This window comes from Pagrus pagrus (assembly GCF_965226575.1).
Source record: "Pagrus pagrus genome assembly, chromosome: 6".
NCBI lineage: Eukaryota > Metazoa > Chordata > Actinopteri > Spariformes > Sparidae > Pagrus > Pagrus pagrus.
Window position 1 is genome coordinate 27,537,744 of NC_140190.1, and position 23,570 is coordinate 27,561,313.

The window sequence follows — 23,570 nt, forward strand, 5'->3', positions numbered from 1 at the left end:
ACTTCACAGCAGGAAGGCCCTGGGTTGGAATCCTGCTGAGGCAGACCACGCCACAAACCAAGCACTAACTGGTCTCTCTTGACTCTCAAAAGTAAAAAGAATTTGCTGGACAAAAAAGTTGGTCTAGTAGAAAATATGTTCTCAGCCCGTTATTTACGTATAAGTGCATCATTTGCACAAAACTAATGCCTAACACACATAGAAAAGGTAAAAATGTTCTGTTGGTCAGCATATCTCAAAATATTTTAATTGTTCTCCACTAAAATCTGCATCATATTGCCAAGAACAGTCAAACCTGTTTAATAAAGACCTGAAACAGAAACCAATGGCTGTTACATCTTACTGTTAAAGGTGCCCATCCAACTTTTTCATATAGAACACAATGATGAGTGGAATAACAGTCAGCAGTGTAGAATCTGAGGGCGGATTGATAAACTGAGTGGAGACAGAGGTGTGTCAGTAGATAACATCACCATAATCCAGGACAGATAGAAAGACAGCTTCAGTGGTCCGTTCCCACACAACATGGAGAAAGTAGTGGCCCTTTTTCCCCCGTTTTATTTGTATTGTGTCATATTGCTTCTTGTCTGTTAACATTTTTATGTATTCTATTTATTCGCTCTGTGATTATGTTCGTTGTCTCTGTTTGTTACCACATCTGTGAACCTATTCTGTTTGTGCTCTCGACATCATATAAAATGTGGGCTTGCCCTCAATGGTTTTTCGAGATTTAAATAAACGTTGAGTGAATGAATGTTTGCGCATGCGCGAGCGCAGGATTCTGCTGTCGTCATGACAACCGGCGCTCACAGGAAAGTCAAATCTGACCTCTGACAGTTGAAGTTTAGTCCTCTGAGTACTGTTGTTACTCGTTCCTGTAACGTTACTAATTTCGCCCTCAAACGGGTCCAGGTGAGTCTCGTTAAGGAAACACACGCCCCGACTGACATGCTGTCGACCTGCAAGGGTGCTGCGGCGGACCCCGGGCGAGGAGGAGCGGTGCCGGGGGCAGAGACACAGAGCAACGGCCACACAGGAGCTCAAAGCGGGGAAGAGGGGCGACAAGGGCTCGGTGTCCAGGAGTGGCCCGATGGAGCCAGATATGAGGGAGGATTTGTGAACGGATTTAAACACGGGGAAGGAAAGTACACCTGGCGAAATGGAGAGGTAATGTGACATGTTTACAGCTAAGGAAGTAAGAAGTACTTTTAGGAAGTAATAGGCCTATTTCTGTTAAAATATAGAGATTGTTTTGTTATGGCAGTTGGGGGGGGGACCAACAGGGGTCTTTGAGTATTTTGTTGGGGGAGGTAAAGAATAATTTAAAGCAATATTGTGTAACATTTTTACCTTAAAATAACAGCTTCAAAATCATGTTGATGCTACAGTGTCTTGTAATAAAAGATAAAAGGATATAATAAAAGGGTGAATGTTGTCTGTCTCAGCCACTCCTCCCCCCATCACTTGTTTCTGCTATATAACTTCAGTGAGAGGGTGGGATCACAGCGTTACATACATGTTTACTTTAAGATACCAGTTTTCAACACATGATATTGTTATGACATAATGAGTTTTGTTAACACCTACAACAAACTGTAACAAACCTGGGATTTGTATTTACAACAGTGGTGTTGCACTAAGAAACTTTGGTAATACCAATTTCTACACAATGTTGCTTTAACTTTGATCACATCATCCGGAGGATGGAACAACAATGAAAGAAATAGGGTTGACCGATGTTGTTTTCGAGCTCCGTATCCCCTTTCGAGATCTTTGTTCCTCCAGCCCTGTCCCCATCAAAACAGTGAAGGAAGCGAGCATTCACGAGATGCTGTACGTGTACGTCCGTCTATGGAGAACACAAGAGCTTAGTTTTTATCCCTAGAATGTTGTCTTCTAGAAGTGAAAGACACATTTCATAACCTCACCGTTATATTTTAAAAAATGGGATAACAGAACCAATGTTTGATCCATTTTTGTGTCCTTATTAACACAACCAACCGCTGTTACTTCTCACAATCAATGGGCTATTTGTGAGAAGAAATGTGTGCTCACTCACATTACTGATTGGCTAAGCTAACGAATATGCTACTGTTCTCAAAGGGCACAATACCTGATCATATATTTCCTTTTGTCCCTATAAACTAGCCTATATATGGTGTTTTTTTATCCTAACATCTTCACAGCACTGAGAAAAGATCAAAAGAAATTGTAGACTATCTGTTATATCTTGGTAATTATGTGGAATGCTTCCTGACAGCTGAAAATGTCCCTGTCAGATACTGTTCCCCCTGTGTTAACATGAAAGGTAGCTCACACAAGTGTATTGATCCTGGTTTGATCCTTACTATGAAGACGTTTTACTGAGATTGGATTCCCTAAGACAAAATCCTCTCAATTTGGAGGTTCTTGGTCTAAGGTTCATCGATTTTTGGAGTTAGAGCCGGACCAGTTTTATTGCCTGATAGTGGCCCCTCACAGATATATCGCTATTGGTATATACGTTGACTGATGTGCACTGATGTGAACTTTATTTTTTCCAGAACATAATTCAGAAAAAGATGCTTGGGGAAATTTAGAAGTTTGCCCTTCTAGTGCACTGATGCCATTGTGCACAATAAGGCTTATTGTTAAATTGTAATATATCCTGCCTCCATTTCATATCTCTGTCACAAGTGTTTGATAACCACATATGCATGTATGAATATGAATATTGGCAGTTATATACTGTACTCCCTATTATAACTATCAGCATCAACCTCAAAAGTACAGTATCAGTTGGGCTCTAGTGAGGCTCCTTGAATGAAAAGGTTTGGGAAAGCCCTGTACAGAAAGCTCTTACATAAAACACAATGTTTTTTTTATCCTTTTGTCTACTGTCAATTTTTCCTAAATTTAAATAAAGCAAATCACTATTTGCTTTTCCTGTCTGCTGCTTTGTGTAGTACTATGAGGGCTCTTTCTACAAAGACTACAGGCATGGAGATGGGCTGTACTGCTGGCCCACAGGCCACAAGTTCACTGGCAAGTTCTACCTCAACAGAAAGGAAGGATACGGACAACATCTGTTCCCTGACGGATCCACCTTTCAGGTTAACTGGTTGGATGGATGGATGACAGGCAATTGAAGGATTTTTTAAAATATTATATCTATCATAGCAATGTACCTCTCCCCTCCTCTCAGGGTTTGTACCATGCTGACCAGAGGTTTGGTCCAGGTGTTAATAGTTATCCAGATGGGCGTGAGGATGTGGGTCTGTGGCTCGGGGAGCACCTGTTAAAGCTCTGTGCCTCTGTGGAAGAGGGCTTTAGCCTGAGGAACCTTCCTGAATATGCTGCCTACATGGACCCAGCTGCCACAACAGATTCCCTGATTCAGGTACATGCTGACCACAGTCTCATCAGCAGGTCAATAGGTGTGCCAGGCTACAACATCATCATTTTCATAAATACTGACTATTTGGTTTAAAATAATCCATCTTATTGTTTTTACTGAGATCCCAGCCTCAGCATCAAGTCTTTATAATAGTCAGTCTCTCTTACTGGTCAGTAGTGTATTAGCACGACATTGTTATATCACTAAATATATTTATATGCATTTGCAAAAGACTCGTAATTGACCTCTCTGTTCCTCTCCTCTTCTTACCAGCCTCCCACTAGCGGTGTACAGACATACTCCCAGATTAAGCACAACTACACAAGCTCTGTGACTCTAAACATATCTAATATAACTTTTTCCCTGTCCTCCTCAGGTGGATTCGGACAGAGATCTGCTGTCTGATGAGAATTGTATCCTTCCCCCCGGCATTGAGAGTTACTCAACAGATGGCGACCACTTGCCGCTGCCCCCTGGCCGTAGAAGAGAGTTGGATCAACACTTTTATGGCGAGCTGTGGGAGCCAGACGTTTATCCCTACCAAGGATATGAGCGAGACCCGCTTTCCAAACTGCCGTTACAGGCCCGCATACAGGCTCACATACACAATCACAGGTCAGACATACAACAGAATAGTATTGCTTGAGTACTTGCACAAGGTGTCCTAAAATGTAGGTATTTTTGTGTGTGTTTCAGACTACAAGCTGAAAATGCGGGCTGGGACGTGGCCGCCGTTCTATCTCTGAACAGGGAACGTTTTGGTCCAAAAGGGCGTTTGGAAGTCAGTTCAGAGTTGTTGATCCAGCACGCCTCCCGAGGGAAACTGCAGGCTGTGTCACAGATCCTCAAGCGTGGTTTGGTCCATCCTGATGTAGCAGATGCTCAGGGACACACTGCGCTCATCGCTGCCGCAGTAACATATTATTATTTTCAGCTCATAATACTTTCAATTTTACTTCATATTTAACAATTACAATTAACAGTGGAAGAAGGGAATACTTAAGCGATTCAAAGGTTTTTTTTGTCTTTTGTCATTTTATTATTTGAGGTCTAATCCTCCACACTCAACCAAAAATGTTTTCTAAATATATTTTCTTCTGCTGGCAGTATTTGCAAATCGTACTGGGATCACTTTTCGTCCAGCTACGATCATATCTAAAGGAACTAGAGTCCCCATGTGGCAAAAACGATTTGTCTGTGCGTGCTGAAGTATTCTGCGCATCAACTCTGCCGTTACCAAATGTACTTTTATGAGTCAGGATGTACTCATCGGCCAGCACTGCAGCTTCCTGGGGTGTTTTAACTTTTCGTTCATTTAAGTAAGTAACAACACTCTCTGGCACACAGTTTTTAAATTGTTCAAGTGCTACCAAATCACAAAGCTGTTGAAAAGTACCAACTTCTGATGCTGAACACCAACGATTAAACTGGAGTACCATATCCCTTACAAATTCAACATAAGTCTGGTGCTCCCTCTTTCTCAAACTCCTGAAACGTTGCCGATAGGCTTCAGGTACCAGCTCATAGGCTTTTAGCACAGCAGCTTTCACTTTATCATACACTTTGCTATCTGCCGAACTTAATGCAGAATATGCTTCCTGTGCTTTTCCAGTAAAAACACATTGAAGCAACAAGGTACGTTCAGCGTCATGCCACTCACAAGTTTCTGCAACCCGCTCGAACAAGGAAAAAAAGGTATCTGGATCTCTCTCACAAAATTTTGGCACCAACCTCAACTTTGTGCTTATGTCACATCTAGGAAAAGTTTCACTAGACCCCTCACTGTCCCCGGCCACGTTCCTGCCTGAACCATCAATAAGCTTGCCCTCCTTAATCAGATTTAGCTTATAATGTTCCAACTCTAATCTAGTCTGTTCTGTTCTGAATTTCATTTTTTCAAGTTCCAATTGTATTTCAAGTTCCTTTTGTTGTTTAAGTTTCTCATGTTCCAATTGCATTGTTAACAACTCTTTCTGTTGTTCAAAACTCAACGATGCATTGGTCACCTTGGGCTGAAACTCCTCCCTTTTAAGGACTCCAGCCTCCACCAAGTTTGCTTTCAAAATGGCTCTAACATTTTCTTTCAACCGTTTATCACCAATCTCAATGTCATAATGCTCAGCTATTTTTAAAAGCTGATCTTTAGTGTATTGACTGAGAAGATGTTCTAATGGGGAGTGAAAAAACTCATCCACCGAAGCCATTATCAAAACCCTGATTTTAAGGTAAGAATTAAGCAAACAGCACAAAATCCACAATATATTTCCCCAATTACTTTACGCAGACCAGCATTTAGAGAAACCAAAAAAATCATAAGGAGAGTTCCCCCCTAACCTTACCTAACAAAAACAAAAAAAATCTTACCTAACCAACTCAACCCTAGTCTTCTGGCAGTCACATGTGGGGGGTACTTATGCACGCTAAACCAGTGGAGTGAAGAAAACAACCAGCAATTTGGCCACTTTCCCACAGCCACGGAGATGCTCCCGAGCTTTGCTCTACCCACGTTCACCACCGGCCTAAAAATTGAGAAAGATGAACCCCCTAAACAGGACTCACCCCTTTTCCTACCCGGGGAAAAACTCCTAGAACAGTGGCTCTCCTCTTGCCAGTCCACACCAAAGAAAATCTGGAAAATACCTTAGTGGATCAACACAATCAAAAGGACCAAACTCCCTTAACCAATCACCAAAAACCTCAAACCAATCATACATGTGTGGATCTCCCAACCATTTTACCAGTAACAAAACAGAGCAGCAACTTGAAAATCTACCACCCTGAACAACAATCCCTAAGGAAAACAATAAACTGGCACAAACTGACTGAAACCTACTAAACAGTAAGTCTAATTCCACTCAATAGATCGACGAGCCCCCATTTTGTCATAGCCCTGGCTCAGAGAGCAAGACAAAGTGGGAGACCACACACCTTTAAAGTAACTTAACTGAAATTTATTTATAAATGTTACCCAAAACAACATAATAAAGAAGTCTGTAATCTGTAGAGTCAGTAATGTATGCAGTGTTGTTTGTAATTGAAGTGTGGTGATGATAACACACAAACCAAACAGGCAGCAAGTGGTCAGAGAGAGAGAGACAATGGGAATGAGGAGCCAGCTAAATAACCTGGGCCCAGGCTGCCCAGGTGAATCTCATCCAATCAGCAGCTCCACCCATCTACCTGAAATGAGCCTGCAAGAAAAAACAAACAAAGGACGACCAGGAGAGGGCAGGGTCGTCACAGTCATCCATTTATATATCTTTAGTTTTTGTGAGTAGCATAAAGGGGCTACAAATGTAATGAATGTTGAATGTTTGTTTCTCTGACTGTTGTGTTTTGTTTCCTCTATCCGTCAGGTAAACTGCCAAAATGATGTGATCCATCTGTTGTTGGATATGGGTGCCGATATCGACAAGTTGAATTGTGAGGGCATGTCTGCGCTGGCTGTGTGTCATGTCCTCTACTACCCTTTCCAGTCTTTGCACACCATTTCGGCTGAACCACCTGCCAAAACTCAAGTAAGATTCTACCTAATGTGTTGTTTTTTTTCTTTAATCTCTGTTTCCTCATCACTACTATATCTGTCGTTCATAAGTGCAAACATAGATTGCAAAAAAGTAGATAAAACATAATTAAAACTGGATGTGATAATTTGCTCATCCTTTTTGACGTACACTCAATTAAAAAACATTACAAAGACAATTTAGTTCATATTTTCCTCATCAGCTTCATAGATTTTTGTAAATATATGTTTATTCTGAATTTGATGCCAGCAACACTTTTCAAATAAGTTGGGACAAGGGCAACAAAAGACTGGGAAAGTTGTGGAGCTCCAAAAACACCTGTTTGGGACATTCACAGGTAAACAGTTTAATTGTTGACAGGTGTCATGATTAGGAACATCTTCGAAAGGCTCAGTTGTTCAAAAGCAAGGATGGGGCGAGATTCACCACTTTGCAAAACATGTGATTGTATAAAGACTATAATTTCATTGCAAATAACTTCATATTTGTTTTTAGTTGTTTTTTATAGTGTACCAACTCTTTTGCAATCGGGGTTGAATGAATCTGTGCTTTGTACAGACATTTAAACTGAAACAACTTCCAATGTAATGTGTCTTCAGGTTTTGAGGTCCCCATCTGCATGTGGGAATAGTCACCAGATCAGACAAGTTGACTTCACTACAGACACACTGGGGTTTAACAACAGACCTCAGGCTGCAGAAAGAACCCTGAGCAGCAGGACCAACCAGAGTCTCCTCTCTGACAAGTAGGAATGTATTATAGGCTGGATCACCGTGACATTGCGCTAACAACAAAACTCTCAGATATTTGCTTAATACTGTGTCATTTTCAGCCATAACTGTACATTCAAAGATACATTATATAGTTAAACATGTTGGTCCAACCTATCGGATGTTTCTACTGTGCTTATTTTATGTAGCTACTGTGTTGCTTTGCTGGCGTCTTTGATATCTACCTAACAGTGTGACATCTCAGACAAACTGCTAGTTTGGGGTCAAATTAAGCTGTCATTTTCTGTCTATGGATGGCCAAGCAGGTAAATTACGTCTCCAAGCTAGCGTTAGTGAAAGTTTTCTTTTTAATAAAATATTTTAGATGACTTAGATGTATACACTTTGAAATGAAATCGTAAAAAAAAAGGCAGTTAAGTTGTATGTTAGCTAACGCTTGATGCAGGGGTTTTCTACCTGGAAGTTATTGACTCACTGATAATGGTCAAGAAACTTTCTAGATTTTCCAGCCCCCACAAAAGTGTCACTCCTTTTGACCAGTTATGAAATGTGTCTCGAAAATAAGCTGATTTATTAAATAAAGTTGCCTCTTTGTTGTGGTACTTGCAGGACAGCAGCAGAGCTAACAGACGACATCTTAACACACAACAGTAAAGCGTCCACTGACAGTGGGCTAATCGCTGAGCGCTGGCCTGTCCCGAATGAGCCTGAACACCTTCAGGAGGAGAGGAAAGAGAAAGAGGAAGAAGGAGGGGAAAAAGACTGCAGGGAGACGGAGAGAAAAGAACAGGTTAGAGAAGGAGAAAGCAGGAGGGAGGATGAGAAAGAGAGCAAAGGGGAGGAGAGAGACATAGAGAGCAGATGTGATCACATGTGTGAAAATGAGGTGAAAGGAGAGGGAAGGAAATTTAGGAACAGTGAAGAGAAAGAGGAAGATATTGACAGGAGAAAAAAAGAGTCAAGAAATGAGAATGTGGAGGAGAGGGAGGAGGATGTGGAGGATAGAGTGAGGAATATTCACAAAGACGAGGATGCAGAAGAGAGAGAAGAGAGAGGAGGTGAAGGTGGGCCTGGTGTGGAGCGCTCCATTCAGGTGATGGATGGTCACATCGCACTGGACAGCGTGCAGTGGAAGGGCTGTCAAGCTAAAGCAACAGGAAGAACTCAGGCACAGAGCACAGAGGTATGTCCTGTGATTGGTTTCGAGAAATTGGTGCTTGTTTGATTTCAGGTTTGTCTTCTGTCTGCAGCAGGGCAAACTGACCCCACAACAGACCTTTGACTCTGCCATCCATCATCCAACATCCAGGTCACAGAGGAAGTAATGCAGTGCTCAGCAGAAGCGCTGAGTCGCACAGGGATTCCTCAGTGCTCTGACACACAGGAGACTGTACGCAAAATGGCTGCCATGAAAACCGAGTCAGTTCTGTCCTCTCTTTTCCTGTGCAGATTGTTCTGTTCTGAGGACTCTGTTTTTGTTTGTGTATCTCTGTGTAATTTGATGTGTGTGTGTGTCTATCTGACCAGACATCGCGTTTGTTTGAACACCCTGAAGCTGTTATTGGAGCGAGGAGCTGACCCCAATGTATCCAGGGTCCCCATGCCCGTCCTCTTTTTAGCCATTATGGCGGCTGATGTTGAGGCTGTCAAGAGACTGCTGCTGTGTGGAGCTCACACGGACATTCCCCTTCCACCTGAGGCAGGAAACAGTTTTTTTTATTACTAATGTCATCAAACATCGGTGATATCTCAAAACTGAAACAAACAAAAATCTATAAGCAAAGAAAACAAAATATGAGAGCATCCATATGGCCAGCCCCTTCCCTTTTTCCTTAATTTCTATCAAATAAAATTCCCCTCAATCTCTGATCCTCTTATAGAGAAAAGGTCTGTATCCCCTGCATGTAGCTGCAGCACTGCCAGGTCCAGCTGGTCCCAGAATCACAGAGTTGCTGCTCCACGCTGTCACTGACCCAGACGCACGGGCATGTGACCACAATGAGATCTATGAACCAGATAAGGTGTGTCCTCTTCTCCTTTAAGCTTTTTCCAAGTCTTTTGTAGTAATTGTTAAGGTGAGAAAAGTGTTTAGATTGGAGATTTTCTTACAGATTTCCATGAAGGCCCAGAAACCACTGAGCACCAGTGAGAGCTCACTGCTTAAAGAAGGGGGCCGAACAGCTCTGCATGTGGCCTGCCAGAGAGACAGTGACTACCAGGTCAGTACATAGCATGCATGCACAGGCTCCCGCCTATACACGTCATGAAACAGGATCACTGGTGAAGGGGCGAAGGTATTTGTTGTATTTATGACATATGTTTACTTTACATGGAGCCACAAAACTTTCATTTATTCTATAAAATCTGTGGTGATAATCTTGCAAGGGATGTATTTAATTTTTGTTTGCTTTCTAAGCAAACAATGGGGAAATTCTCTTTTTCACTCACATTACACACACAGTGTATAGAGGAGATGAGTGAAGGGGCTGCCACATGCACGGCGCCCAACGAGCAGTGTTAGGGGTCAGTGCCTTGCTCAAGGGCACCTCAGCAATGCCCAGGATGTGAACTAGCGTTCTCCATTTACTAGACCACATCACACTTTTGTGGTCCAAGTTGGACTTGAACCGGCCACCTTTAAGTCCCCAAGCCAAGTCCCTATGGACTGAGCTATTTACTACTGATTAGATACAAAATAAAAACTTGACATGACCCTTCCTTGATAGCCATTAAGCGTTGTCTCCACATCATTGTTGTCCATTGTCCTTGTGTGTTTGTTTGTTTCTTTACAGAATGCCAGTAAGGTGGTCGCCCTCCTACTCTCCCACAGTGCCAGCACAGACCTCCTCTGGAGTGGACACTCCCCTCTCTCTCTGGCTATAGCGACTGGGAATGACCTGGTAACACCCCCTGTCCCACCAACACACACAAACACACACTAACACATGTGTAGAAAACCTCACTTTGTCCTGGACCTGTTTCCTGTCCCTGTCCAGGCAGTGGAGGAGCTGTTGAAGGGAGGTGCAAACCCCAGCATCCCCCTGGGCTGCAGCGTGGGCAGCGCCCTCTGTGCGCTCGCCAACGTCAACTACCACTTAGATGGCAACAGAGCTAAGCTGGTACACACACGAGCACAGATACACAGACAAATAGTGAAATGTCTGACAGATACAGTAGGTTTCATCCTAAAGACACACCGGAGAGAGATATTTTATTCCACTGAACCCTCTTTTAGACATTAAACAAAAAATGAAAATAAGCTCCCACAGACTTTTAGCACTTACACATATGTCAGGATTTTCTAAAGGTCCTAAGTGAAGCTGCCTAAATTTATTGTTTTTTTTTCTTCACATTTTTGATCATTTTTAATTAAGAATGAAAACACCCAGATACAAAGTCATCTTCTTTCCTAAGTTACATCCTAAACTACGCAGATCTGTTCTTGGTGGCCTCAAATAAGTCACTCGAAATTGAACTTGAAAGACTTTATTGAAATGGGTGTATCCCTCAATATTACAATTTTCAAAAGAATAATAATAAAACACAAAGAAACATGTTTTTTAGTTTTTTCTAATTGGATATTTTGGGGGAGCTATGTTGAGTAAGTCGTAAGGGTGACTCGTGTGTGTTTGTGTGTCTTTGATATAGTTGGACATGTTAGCTAAGGCTGGTGCCGACATCTTGATGCCAGTTAACGTGGGCGACGTTGAGGGAACTGCAGTTGACTACGCACACCACTCCTTCAACCAGGTAACACACCAGCTGTAAAAACACTGCAGACATTTTAATTAGATACAAAAGCGTTGCAGTGGTGTGGTGGAGTTGAACAGGGCTATATTGATGTACACTCCACTTATACATGGAAATGTTATGTGTTACTAGGACGTGCGTATTGCCAACACTCCCTTCCATGTTCTGAACATGTGGGAGAGGGAAACATACACAGCACGGCGCCACTTCCTGATATTGATGGGAGATCTGCTGAGACAGACTGCTGGACAGAGGGAGCGAGAGAATTCAGAGAGGGAACAACAATGTATCTGTCTTTTCTTGAACGCATAAAACATATGATTATTATTTTGTGTTTTTGAGTATACCTGTAAATCATAGTTTGTGTGTGTGTGTGTGTGTGTGTGTGTGTGTGTGTGTGTGTGAACTGTAATTATGTAACAGGTGCCGCCCTCCCCAGCTGTGAAAGTCTACCACCTGTAACAGAAAAACACAGGTACAAATACAGACACATTCATGTAAGGCACCTCCTCTTTTCTTTTTCTTCTCCCTGGTTTTAACTTTTTTAACTTTTTCTAATTCTGTATGTGTGAATCTTTTTTTAGGAAACCACTGTTTAAGTTCTGCTATCACTGCGGTCGCTCTGTGTTTGTGACGCTGACCGCTTGTAGCCGTTGCCGCAAGGTCTACTACTGCTCCAGGAGCTGCAAACTGAAGGCCTGGGATAAACGACACAAGGAAGAGTGTGTCCGGGTGTCAGGTGGGAATCAGGGTTACTCTGTCCAACAGTTAGAACCCAGCAAACCAAAACAAAACCAGCGCCCAAAGCCTACCCCAGGAGCACTGAAGCTCCTACCATACAGTGAATGACACCAAAATAAACGTCTAATAAAACGACAATTTTTAACTTTTTTCTTCTAAACGTTTTTTGAATCCTTGGTGTATGTGAATAAAGTCATGCTCTGGATGATGTAGATTATCTGGGGACTTTGGTTTTGTCTTGTGGATGAACAGAGCATGTAAATGCTTTGTCTATTTGTCTCTCTTCATCCAGCATCTTCTGAAGGCATCCAGAAGAGTGTTGTGTCTAAATCCCAAAGAAGCCTGAGGCCTCTGACTGCCATGGTTAAATCCAAAACAGTCCCTCGGCCCCCAAGAGTCCCTAAGCCCTTGAGCATGGCAGAGGAGGTCTTGGAGAGCCAAATCAACCCAAAGGAAAACTACAGCTTCAACTGATGCAGTAGGAAGGAACCAGTTCCAGATTTTTGTATTTGACTTCTTTCATATAAAAAATGTTCTGACTAACACTATTGTTGTTGTTAATCTTCAATGGATTCAACGTTTTTTGGTTGCTTTGTGAGTTATTAAGTAAGGAAGTATGTTACTTGTTCCACTTTTCCAGGGCTTTCAATTGCGTCTCATGCTGCATCACCAGTTTCATTGTTCATGTTGGGAAGAGCAGCTTGACAATAAATAATCTCAGGTCCATTTACAGATTTTTGACCTCAGCCAAGGAGGTTATGTTTTCACCTGTTTGGTTGGTTTGTCAGCAGCATTACACAAAAACTACAGAACAGATTTCCACCAAACTTGGATGGAGGATAAAGATGTGTGTCCTAGATCTGGTCAAGCAGTCATGGGTGGTTTAAAATGTATATTGATACAGAGCTATCAAGTTTGATGCTGGGGTAGGTTTAGGATAAGAGTCATTTTAGTTTCCAATGCTTTTAACGTCATCTCAAAGTGTTCATCAACAACTGGAGTCGTCTCAGTGGTCATGAAGATGATTCAGCTGTCATTTTTGCCCCTGTAATTAAATCATGTGATGACAACTTATATAACTTCGAAAGGAGCTATTGAAGACCTTGAGATGTTGTTAAAAGCTCCAGAAAAAAATTGTAAATTAAAGATTAGTGTTAAGATTTGTTTTCTTTGTCAAACTTCTGTTCCCAAAATCAAGACTGAACTTGAATTTAAAGCTGAAGTTAGCAGTGGAGTATCATATATGGGATCTTTTCTTGCCCAGTCCCTGCTACCTCCAATGAACCCAGCATTATAAATGTAAGTAAAGAGTCACTGTACACACCTGTTACTAGTTATTGTTAATATGATGAAAAGTGTCACTTATTATCTGGTACATTTTGGCTATTTGTCCTTCTTGTAAAGGTTGATAAATTAAGCCAGAATGCCCAACGCTTTGGTCCAGGGCGCGTTACATTGATATTTGCTGTTTAATGTTTATGGCACCACAAGATTGACCCGTAATGCTTTACGTGATACTGTGCATGTTTTTTAACACCACCACCATCAGGTCAAGTGGTCCATCTGGACAGAGCAAACATCAAAATCCTAAGTACTCGGCACATTCATTCCTCACACAGAATGAATCATTTCTAGCTTGGTCACTCTGTGGGCTTGCCTTCACCTCTGCGCACTGTCAGCTGTAAGGACTGAACTGTCATGGCTTTTCCTGTGGTGCCACCCTCAGGACAAACGTTATACTTGCATCATAAAAAGGTTCCAAGAGAAAACAATGGTTGTGTATTCTGGACGGTTTGAATCTTCCCGTCACATTTTCTACAAGTTATAGCAACTACAGCTGGTAAAAACTTGTTACAACTGTAACTCAGGCCCCTCCAAGGCGACACAAGTGATTCTGAGGGTCATGAGATTATCAATGGGGAAGAAGAGATTTAAAAAAAAAAAAGAGAGTAAAAACAGTTCTGCATTTGTGTGAATACTTTATAATAAAAACACTTTAATTTAACTGAAACCTGAGAAGCTGAGAGTGGAATGAGTAACAGGCCACAGGTGTTTAATCTTTGACGGTGCATTGTGCTTTTTTATGCAACATCATAATCAAAAAAGTACCTAACTACCAGTGGTGGAATATAACTACATACATTTACACAAGTACTGTACTCAAGTACAAATTTGAAGTATTGAGGCATGAGCATTTTCTGCAACTTCATACTTCCACTTCACCACATTTTGGATGCAAATATTGTACGTTTTACTCCACTACATTTCTTTTGATTACTTTAGTTTTAATAGTTACCTTACAGATTAGCGGCTGCATCAGAACCAAAGTAGCAGATTTTTACATTAATTTATTTTATCAGCAGTCAGATTAAAAAATAAAACAATGATTCCAATAAACAGTAAAATGCTGAATATCGCTTATTGTCAGGTTAGGTAATGAGTCATCCATTGTTTCCATGTAAATACATGTATAATTTACTTTAACGGGTACTTTTGATATTAAGGTACAGTTAATATCAGATACATTGAGACTTTTACTCAAGTACTAACTATATGGGGGACTTTTACCAAAGTGACATTACTCAACTATGACTTTTGGTTACTTTTTACAACACTGCTAACTACAACTGTCAGATGCATGTAGGGGAGTAAAAGCAGCCTACAGTATTTGCCTGACAGCATAAAATGGAAAATACTCGAGTAAAGTGCAACAAGACTGCCTCGGGAATTATACTCAAGTACAGTATGAGTAAGTTATGTACTAAGTTGCATTCCACTACTGTTTATTCTGCATTTTAATGTGTACTTTACTTTATACCTCACTGGCAGAACGTTTCTGTGATATCCAGATTGTTTCTTAATGCAAAAGTCACACATGTATGTTGTGTTTGTTTGGATGCACAGCTGTTGGTTATGATTCTGTGAGTGAAAGGCACAGGCGTGTTCAACATGATGACCTTAAATGACTCATCATGACTCATGTTAACCTGTTTTGCATTATAATAACATCAGCACTATAGTTACTGCTGTGTGCTGAGCCTTGCGTCAGCTCATGAGTCAATATCGGGGCGGGCATCAAGCACAGAGCAGGAACAGACCTGATCCACTCAGGAACAGGAAACTAAACTACAGCACGAAACTGACCGAGAGAGACACAAGTTACTTCCAACTATTTTCAAATACACGTTGTAACCAGCGCGAGGAGGAGTGAAGCCTGCTCAGGTGTTGGAGCGGAGGGATGAGCTCGGACACTGAGGAGCAGGAGGACGAGCTGCTCGCTCTCCACAGTATCTTCGGTTCGGATGAGTTTGTCCGGGATGAGTCGAAGTCTGCCGGAGAACTCCGAGTGTGTGTCGAGCTGCCTGCTGCCTTCACGGTGGCTCTGACAGAAGGTAGACCGGCCGAGTAGAGAAACAAACTCATTTTATTTTTTATTCAACACCTTAATCAGCAGGTACAAGAAGTATTAAGACTGTGGAAATACCCCACTACAATAAGTATTATTTATGATTGGTGATGATTTATGATCATAAACAGCAAAATGTCATAAAAGCATCTCGAGTAAAAGCACTCATTATGCTGTAAAATGTTCCCTATCAGTGTTTTAATATTGAATCAATATCACAGCTGCATTAATGTGTTTGTGTCATTTTGCTGCTGGAGATGTTTGAGGTTGAGCTCATTTTAACTTCTTTATAAACTGTTGGCTTGTTTAATCTAAGTCAACGCTTCACACGAAAATCAGCCTGTTTTCAGTTTTGCGTCGATGCATAATGTTGAGGATTTGAATGAGGACAATGTTCTTTACCCATACAGGAATACTTCATCCTTCAGTTATCACTGAAAATCTGAAAAGTAACTAAAGATGTCAGACAAATGTAGTGCAGTAAAAAGTACAATATCGTATAGTAGTGGAGTAGAAGTATGTGGCACTAAATGGAAATTTGGGGACCAGAAATATTCACCAGACACAAAAATAAAAATTCAGATTTGTCACAGAATAAAGAATCAAGTGAAAGACTAGACCGTCCCAATATCCCTAACTATTTTGTGTAGTGGACATTACTGGAGTAAATGTACTTAGTTACATCCCACCACTGATTAATTATAATTTCAAGAATGTTCAAAAGGGAAAAAAAGAGTCAAAACTAAAATAAAGTGATATGTATGGACGTGTAGATGCGTCCACACCAGAAAAAGAACATTGAAAACAGCAATGTGTGTTAAATTTTTGTGTAGTTACTTTGTTAATGTTGTCTTTTAGGTGAAACGCTGAGCCAGTATGAGATATCATTCCTCCCTCCTCTCCTTCTGACCTTTGAACTCCCTGAGGACTACCCATCCTCCTCCCCTCCCTCCTTCACCCTCACCTGCAGCTGGCTGACGCACACACAGGTAATCAGTGGAAACAAAGTGGGTCATTTCAAACATTATTGGTTGCATTTACAACCTGCGTTGCGTAGAGAGAGATGACTAGATTGCAGTGGGTCAATAAAGATTACATCAGTCTGTTTGCCCTCTCCTCCTGCAGCTCTCTGCACTGAGTGCTCAGCTCACCGATCTCTACCAGGCCACCGGAGGCGCTGTGGTGCTCTTCAGCTGGGTGCAGTTTCTTAAAGAAGATGCCCTCAGGTTCCTGGACATCGATACTCTGCTGGAGCTCCCCTCTGGTGAACACAGCACGCAGAACTGTAGCCAGGACTCATTAGATGTCGCACTCTCAGAACCAAAGAATAATAAACACACTCCGGCTACAGGACCGACAGATACCCAAAGTCTGGACCTCTCTGCACTGTCATTGGAAGCTGAACAGACCCTCCAAACCTCAGAGATTAAGGCTGACTACCAGGATGATCAGTCCAAACAAATCAGCAAGGAAGATTTCTTAAATGAAGGGAGTGTTTTGCTTCTCTCCAGCTCCTCAGGCCCACTTGATGAAAGTGAGCAAGGAGCTGCTTCTCTGCCAAGAGAATCCCCTCCAAATGAAGACCAAAGCCTCTCTGGTCGCTCCCTGACCCCCTCACAAGCTCTCCTCTCCCAGATCTTGATCTACGATGCAGCCCAGCAGCAGAAACAGTTTGCCACCACTGTGTTTGACTGTGGCGTGTGCTTTATGGGCTTGCTCGGTCTGGACTGCGTGCAGCTGCCTGAGTGTGGCCACATCTTTTGCCGGACCTGTCTCTCCCAGTTCTGTAAGCTCCAGATAACAGAGGGGAACGTCCAGGGTGTCATCTGTCCTGATGCAGACTGTGATGCCGCTCCTACACCTGCACAGGTACAGTCCTGACCTGTCTGTCTGCTCTCTCTGCCAACTAAAGCTTCTCTTGGAATGTGTCTCTTTTGTTGTGAGGCTTTGGGGTGCTGACCAATGAGGCCCGCATTTTTATATAGAGCTTCAATTTAAAATCAATACAAAGTAAAATTCCTTTATTCAAAATTGACTTAAATGCAATTCAAGGAACTGCCTGATGCTTCTATATGACCTACATAAGCAAATAAGACCATCACAAACGTCTGTAACAGGGTCAGAGAAGTCATACAATTAAAACTATATTTTATGGCAGAGTGCTGAGGATGAATTGAGGAGTCTCACGGCTGAGGGAAGAAGCTGCTCTGGTATCTGATGGTACGGCACTCAAAGAAAATTCATGCTATAAGCGTTATTAATCTGACATAGCAACACACCATACCTCCTCACTGTGCATCCTGCAAACTGTGGAGGACCACAGGTGTCACCGAAATAGTAAATAAAGCATTTAACTAATTGTACAATACAAATAGGTATCAATAAATTAGTTTACAAATAAATTTGTTAATCAATTAATAAATAAACATTACATTACAAAGTAATTAAAAAGATGAATTATAAATAGAATTTACAAATGAAATATAAATCCATCAATGAATAGTACAAATTAAAAAGGGATTTACAAAAACAACATAATACACAGTACAAAGTAAATCATTTAAAAATACAATCATGAATTCAGAAATAAATAATGCAATTTAAAAATCTATTTGAAAATGCAGTTTGAAAAGAGAAATAAATAGCTGGATTCACAAATTTAATTAAGAAAACAGATTTGAATCAGGCATTTAAAAGGGCAAATTCCTTTTCCATTGGCATTTCCATTTACCCGCTGCTATTCCTTTTCCTATTAGCTATTCCATTTGCTTTTTCATTAAGCTTCTCCTTTTAGCCTCTCCATTTAGCCTTTGCGTGACACTTTGGGCCCTGAGCTGGTAAAACGAAATAAAACAAAGCAAATTAGCCGATGTAACAAGCTCTCTGATTGGTTATTGTCACCTGGCATGTCACCTGCAGACAGATGACATGCCTGGTGATAATAACCAGTCAGAGAGCTTGTTACATCTCATGGCTAAATGCACATATTAGCCAGATCAAGATCTTTATTAAAGGAGGCGGTGGTGCTCGTACCGCTTTTGTCCACAGGGGACGCCAGAAAACACAAAATTAAAGTTCAATGCAGCTGCTTTAAGTAAAAGTACTAAATAGGCAAAAATGGAGTTTATAATTTTATATTATATTACTGGATCATTATTGCTGATGTATTAACGTGTAAATATCCTTTTTTGCTGCAGGAGTTCGTTTTTTAAAAAAATATTTGTTGAGTCACAAGTTAGCTTTTGCCATTGAAATAAATCTAGTGGGGTAAACACAAAATGCAGCATTTTTCTCCAAAATGTAGTGGGGTACATGTATAAAGTAGAATAAAATGGAGAATAAAATGGAGACACCCAAGTAAAGTACCTCAAAAGTCCAGTAGTAAATGTATGTAGTTACTTTCCACCACTGGACATGTCGTGATAAAATATACACATATTTTGATTTCTTATTTTGATGCCTTTGCTGTGGTTTGAAGGTTATTATTTAAATTTGCATTGTCAAATGCTGCAGCGAGGCCAAAGATAAACGATGTTCAGTCAGATCTGAAGGTATGTTTATGCCATGACATGCTTAATCTTCGTCAGTGATCTCTGGTGCACAAACAGCGATACTTTTTCTAAATGTCTGCAAACAACATTTTTGGCATTTCTGACCTGTGATACACCAATACCCATATATCTGCAGATATGTTGGTATAGCTCAACAAAACACTCTACTATTTTTTCTGCATTTTGGCTTAAATTAACTGACTTCTGTAACACGCTCCTTTTCTCTTCCTGCCCTCATTGCTCCTCTGTTTTCTCTGTTCGGTAGGTGAGGAGTCTGGTAGGAGAGGAGCTGTTCAGCCGCTATGATCGTCTCCTGCTGCAGAAAACTCTGGACTGTATGCCAGGTGGGTTTCCCTGACAGTATGTTATTATAGAAATGAAGATGGATCAAAGCATTTATACATTAGACTGACCAGAGATAAGAAAATAGCAATTTCTCTGGCAACGTCAAATTATTTAGAAGACATCTTTTCATTGGTCACTGCATAGGAGTGAATTAAAATGTGCATTCAAATGCTTCATTAATGACAAGAGTCATAAAAGTGATGTTTGTGGAATCTGCTCATGTCTCTTCTTCTCTCTTCTCCTGCCAGACGTGGTGTACTGTCCCCGGCATTCCTGTGGTTCAGCCGTCATCTGGGACAAGTCCAGCACTGCAGCCATGTGTACTGTGTGCGCCTTCGCCTTCTGTGTCACCTGCAAAAAGACCTTCCATGGAACAGAGGCCTGTCAGGGAAAGAAGAAGATCATGACAGAAAATGATGCACAGCAACTCACTGCTGGAGTGCCACGCACACAAGGTACACAGGAACTGTCATGTGAATATTCTTTCACTTTTTCCTGACATTTAATAGGCCCAAAAAAATATAAATATATTATTAATAGAGGAAAAAAATGGTAGAATTAAGCTGTTGTTACTTTTTTCAAGCCCGGGCGACCTCCAAATATTCAGTAGTCTTAAATTAAGAGTAACACAACTAAATAACTATCACATTAACAAATAATAGATAATAATAAAAGAATATTTGAATTTCTTTGAATAGTTTAAGTTCTTCTAGGCATTAAAATATTTTTATGTTGCCTTGGTCACAGGACACGACTGGTTGACATTTCATAGCAACCTTTGGTAAACAGATGTTCAGTTTTTGTGGATGCAGATGTGTGTGAAGCAGTGCTCTGTGTTGCTTTGCGTGACTCAGAGGGGATGAAGGCTCTGTGGGATGACTATGTCAGTGGCAGTCAGCAGAGGAAACGACTCCTGGAGAGCAGATACGGCCGCAGGTCATTGCAGAATGGTCTGGTGGACTGTCTGAGTGAGGACTGGGTGGCCACAAACAGCAAGAACTGTCCCTACTGCTTCTCCAGCATACAGGTATTTATTCATCCACCTATACAAGCATAGACATGTCAACACATGAGCTTCTTGCATATCTGTCAGTGTTCAGTGTTTTAGACCACCTTGTCTTTGCTAATTCACAGTCGGTGCTGTTGTGTTTATGTTGCAGAAGGACGGAGGATGTAACGTGATGAGGTGCTCTTGGTGTAAACGGCTGTTCTGCTGGTCCTGCTCCACCAAACTGCCATCACAAGGCTATTTAGACCACTTTGACAATGGTCTCTGCGATCACTTCGGATTGGACTTTTGACCAGCCACTTGAAAACATGTAAAAAGATGATATGAAGCATGTTTTCAAACAATGATCATCACAACACAGTTTGAATCTGATGGTTTTTGCTACAGACGAGTCAGTGAAGTAATTTAGTCTCAGTTTATACAAAAAATCCCAAAACAAACAGCTACTACATATGTCTCACTGTCAGAAATCTAAATTTGAAAACAATATCTTTAACATCCTCACATCACTGATGAGTCTTACTGCATCATGACCACTAGAGGGCGCTGAATAACAAGAATGACAAAACTGCTTGGTCACGCTCCAGTAGCTTTACATGAGAAGCCCTTTTGGTTCTATCAAGAAAAGCATTTTGTTTCAAAACATGCTTTGTCAGTAAAATATTTGAAGAGGCTCTATGTAACCGTTTGCAGTAATGTACATACATTTATCACTTATTTATTTTATTTTTATTTATTGGCCATATGTGAGCAGATTGTAACATGACAACCCCGTCTCTCTCAGTTGTCTATGCACGCCTGTGGACGATTTGTTTAAGTTGTTTAAAGCTGCTGGACTGTGAATTTTTTTAGTGGACTCCAACCTGAAAACCCAACCTGAGTCCTTCACTAAGGACGCAGGTTGGGTTTTCCACGTCAGTCTGAACGATGTGCCTCGTCTCAGTGCCTCTCTCCGCTCCGCTAACAGAGAGCAACAGTAGCTAACGTTAGTTTAGAAATGGAGTCTGCTGACATAAACTAACGACCGGCTTCCAGCTCAGCACAGAAGTTTCACAGAGGCCCTTTTATCATCAATCAATGCAGTGAAAACTGTTATGTGACGTGGATGTTTGCAGCTCCAAGACGAATAATCTATGAAAGCAAATCGCCCAGAGTGCTTTTTTCTGAACCAAGTCAGGGCATTTATACCAAAGCCATCGTCCCCAGTTATGATTAAGGTACATAGTGGGGTAATTGTTAGTTATTTCTTTGATTCACTGATTAATAATAAGGTCTATAAAATCAGGAAGTAGTTACAAATACCCATCATAAGTTCTCAGAGCCTTTGCTGACATTTTTGAGGCTGAAACCAGTAAAACTTGAAATGAATTTGGTATCAAAAGTGTTGCAGTTTACGCGTCTGTTGATCATCTAATTGATTCATTGACTAAGTGTTGCAGCTCCAGTAGCAACAGGGAGTCACTCTTTAAACCTTTACAGCTTCCTGTAATGTGGTTATTGTTTTTTCCAAAACCTTTTTATCTTACATAATCCAATGAATTGCTCTACAAGAGTTGTAGTTGTGCGGTATCTTCATAATATTGAATAAACAAACAACAGGGTACAAAGAACAGTGCACAAAACAAACATCAAATGCAATGTCTAACAGAAAATGTAAGAAATATGCCTTTACTAAGCACATTTCAGGAGTTTTAGTAAGAACCCTAAGATGTTGTTGTGTTCATCTCAGTCTGTCAGCGCATGTTTTATGAGGGATCCTGCTGTCTTGTCCCTCAGTGCAGAGGCCAAATGAAACACTAGATGGCAGGAACAACATACTTTATACATACAGTATTCTGCTGTGTATTTATATGGTTTAATGTGGGTTTGATAGTTTTATTCCTGGAAGTGTGTTTCCTCCTGTTGTATTAAACCTCCAGTGTTCTCCCTTTGACTGCTTTTACTCTTCAGGTTGCTTAAATAACCAAAAATGTACATTTAAATATCATAAATGAACTGTATATATGGCACTTTTAATATTTGGAAGCATTACATATTTCATTTTAAAGGAAGAGAGTGCAACAGTTTATTATTTAAAGTGTTGTATGAGCAGGCAGAGAGTGGGAGAGGTGCAGAGTGTGCAGGTTGATTTGATGAATAATGATGAAATATTGCTGAAAACATAAAGTGTGCGAGTTGCGCTAAGTTGTGCAAAATGTGTGTATATGTATAAGTTATAAGTGAAAAGAGATGTATTGCACTGTGCCAGAGGTTATGGTAAGAAATCATTGTTGTACTGCAACAAAGCAGGATGAGTTTAAAAAACTATACACGTGTTATATGAAGCTATGAGACAAAATGCACTGCATACGTTATTTTAGTTATAATGTTATCAATAAACTCCAGAGAGACTGTAACCGCAGTGTCTGTGTAGGTCTCACTCATCTTATTTTAATTGGTCTTTTTTTAATCAGCAAATGCCACTTTGGGTCAGCTCGGGAACATCACAACAGAGGACAAGGCTTTATTATTATCCATAGAAATCAGTTGCAAAGAAATCTGCTAGCCTCAAACTGGTAAGCTTTCATAGGAGCATTTTCAGCACCTATTCTTCAGAAACACACAGTATACAAATATTTTGATTCCCCTCAGAGAGCGCCTTGCAGGTAGGTATCAGGCCTTTTGCATCTACTGACTGACTTCCTGTTTTGGAAACCTTCCCCTTCCTTCCTCGCTGTTCTGCAATAACAGTGGAACAAAAACAAAGACCAGGGTTGGATATCCTCAGACTGTCTGAGACTCGATCGGGAGTCTACATCTGTCTTTTATATGAAGCCAAAAAATACTGGCCTTCTCTACTGCTGTGTGTGTGTGTGTGTGTGTGTGTGTGTGTGTGTGTGTGTGTGTGTGTGTGTGTCTCCATCTCTTCCAGGAAAAAGCCAGTGTCCACACAGGGGTCTTCACTTCCTCATAAATGTCTAAACAACTGTTTGCCTTTCTGGCCCACAGTCCTGCAGCAGGGCCCGGAGGACAGGAACTGGGGGAATGGTCATGTGAGTGTGTTTGTGGTTGTCAAGCCTCTTTGGCGGCACAAGAGATAAAATACAAATATGACAAATGGAAAGGGGTCACTCGAGAATTATCACCTGAGTTTTGTG

The 23,570-nt window shown here is 41.0% G+C and overlaps 2 protein-coding genes across 3 annotated transcripts; both read left to right on the forward strand.

Moving 5' to 3' along the window:
• Positions 1-799: 799 nt before the first annotated feature.
• On the forward strand, positions 800-12,670 carry ankmy1 (ankyrin repeat and MYND domain containing 1). Its single transcript, XM_084354825.1, has 19 exons — positions 800-1,167; positions 2,946-3,092; positions 3,185-3,379; positions 3,753-3,991; positions 4,073-4,289; positions 6,733-6,894; positions 7,500-7,645; positions 8,241-8,814; positions 8,941-9,050; positions 9,159-9,330; positions 9,512-9,652; positions 9,743-9,850; positions 10,424-10,531; positions 10,628-10,750; positions 11,280-11,381; positions 11,514-11,667; positions 11,805-11,856; positions 11,966-12,120; positions 12,415-12,670. The coding sequence occupies exons 1-19, from the start codon at positions 949-951 to the stop codon at positions 12,594-12,596; spliced, it is 3,306 nt and encodes a 1,101-aa protein (XP_084210951.1). The 5' UTR covers positions 800-948; the 3' UTR covers positions 12,597-12,670.
• A 1,516-nt stretch (positions 12,671-14,186) lies between these two features.
• LOC311258685 (E3 ubiquitin-protein ligase RNF14-like) lies at positions 14,187-22,812 on the forward strand. 2 transcript variants are annotated; one of them, XM_084355193.1, is made up of 7 exons: positions 14,187-15,514; positions 16,387-16,517; positions 16,654-17,397; positions 19,345-19,423; positions 19,673-19,879; positions 20,237-20,451; positions 20,585-22,812. In XM_084355193.1, exons 1-7 carry the CDS (start codon positions 15,361-15,363, stop codon positions 20,723-20,725), a joined length of 1,671 nt encoding a protein of 556 aa, XP_084211319.1. In that variant the 5' UTR covers positions 14,187-15,360; the 3' UTR covers positions 20,726-22,812. The 2 variants fall into 2 exon arrangements, with proteins under 2 accessions (XP_084211319.1, XP_084211320.1); XM_084355194.1 differs by having other exon boundaries at positions 20,279-20,451.
• The last annotated feature ends 758 nt before the right edge of the window (positions 22,813-23,570 follow it).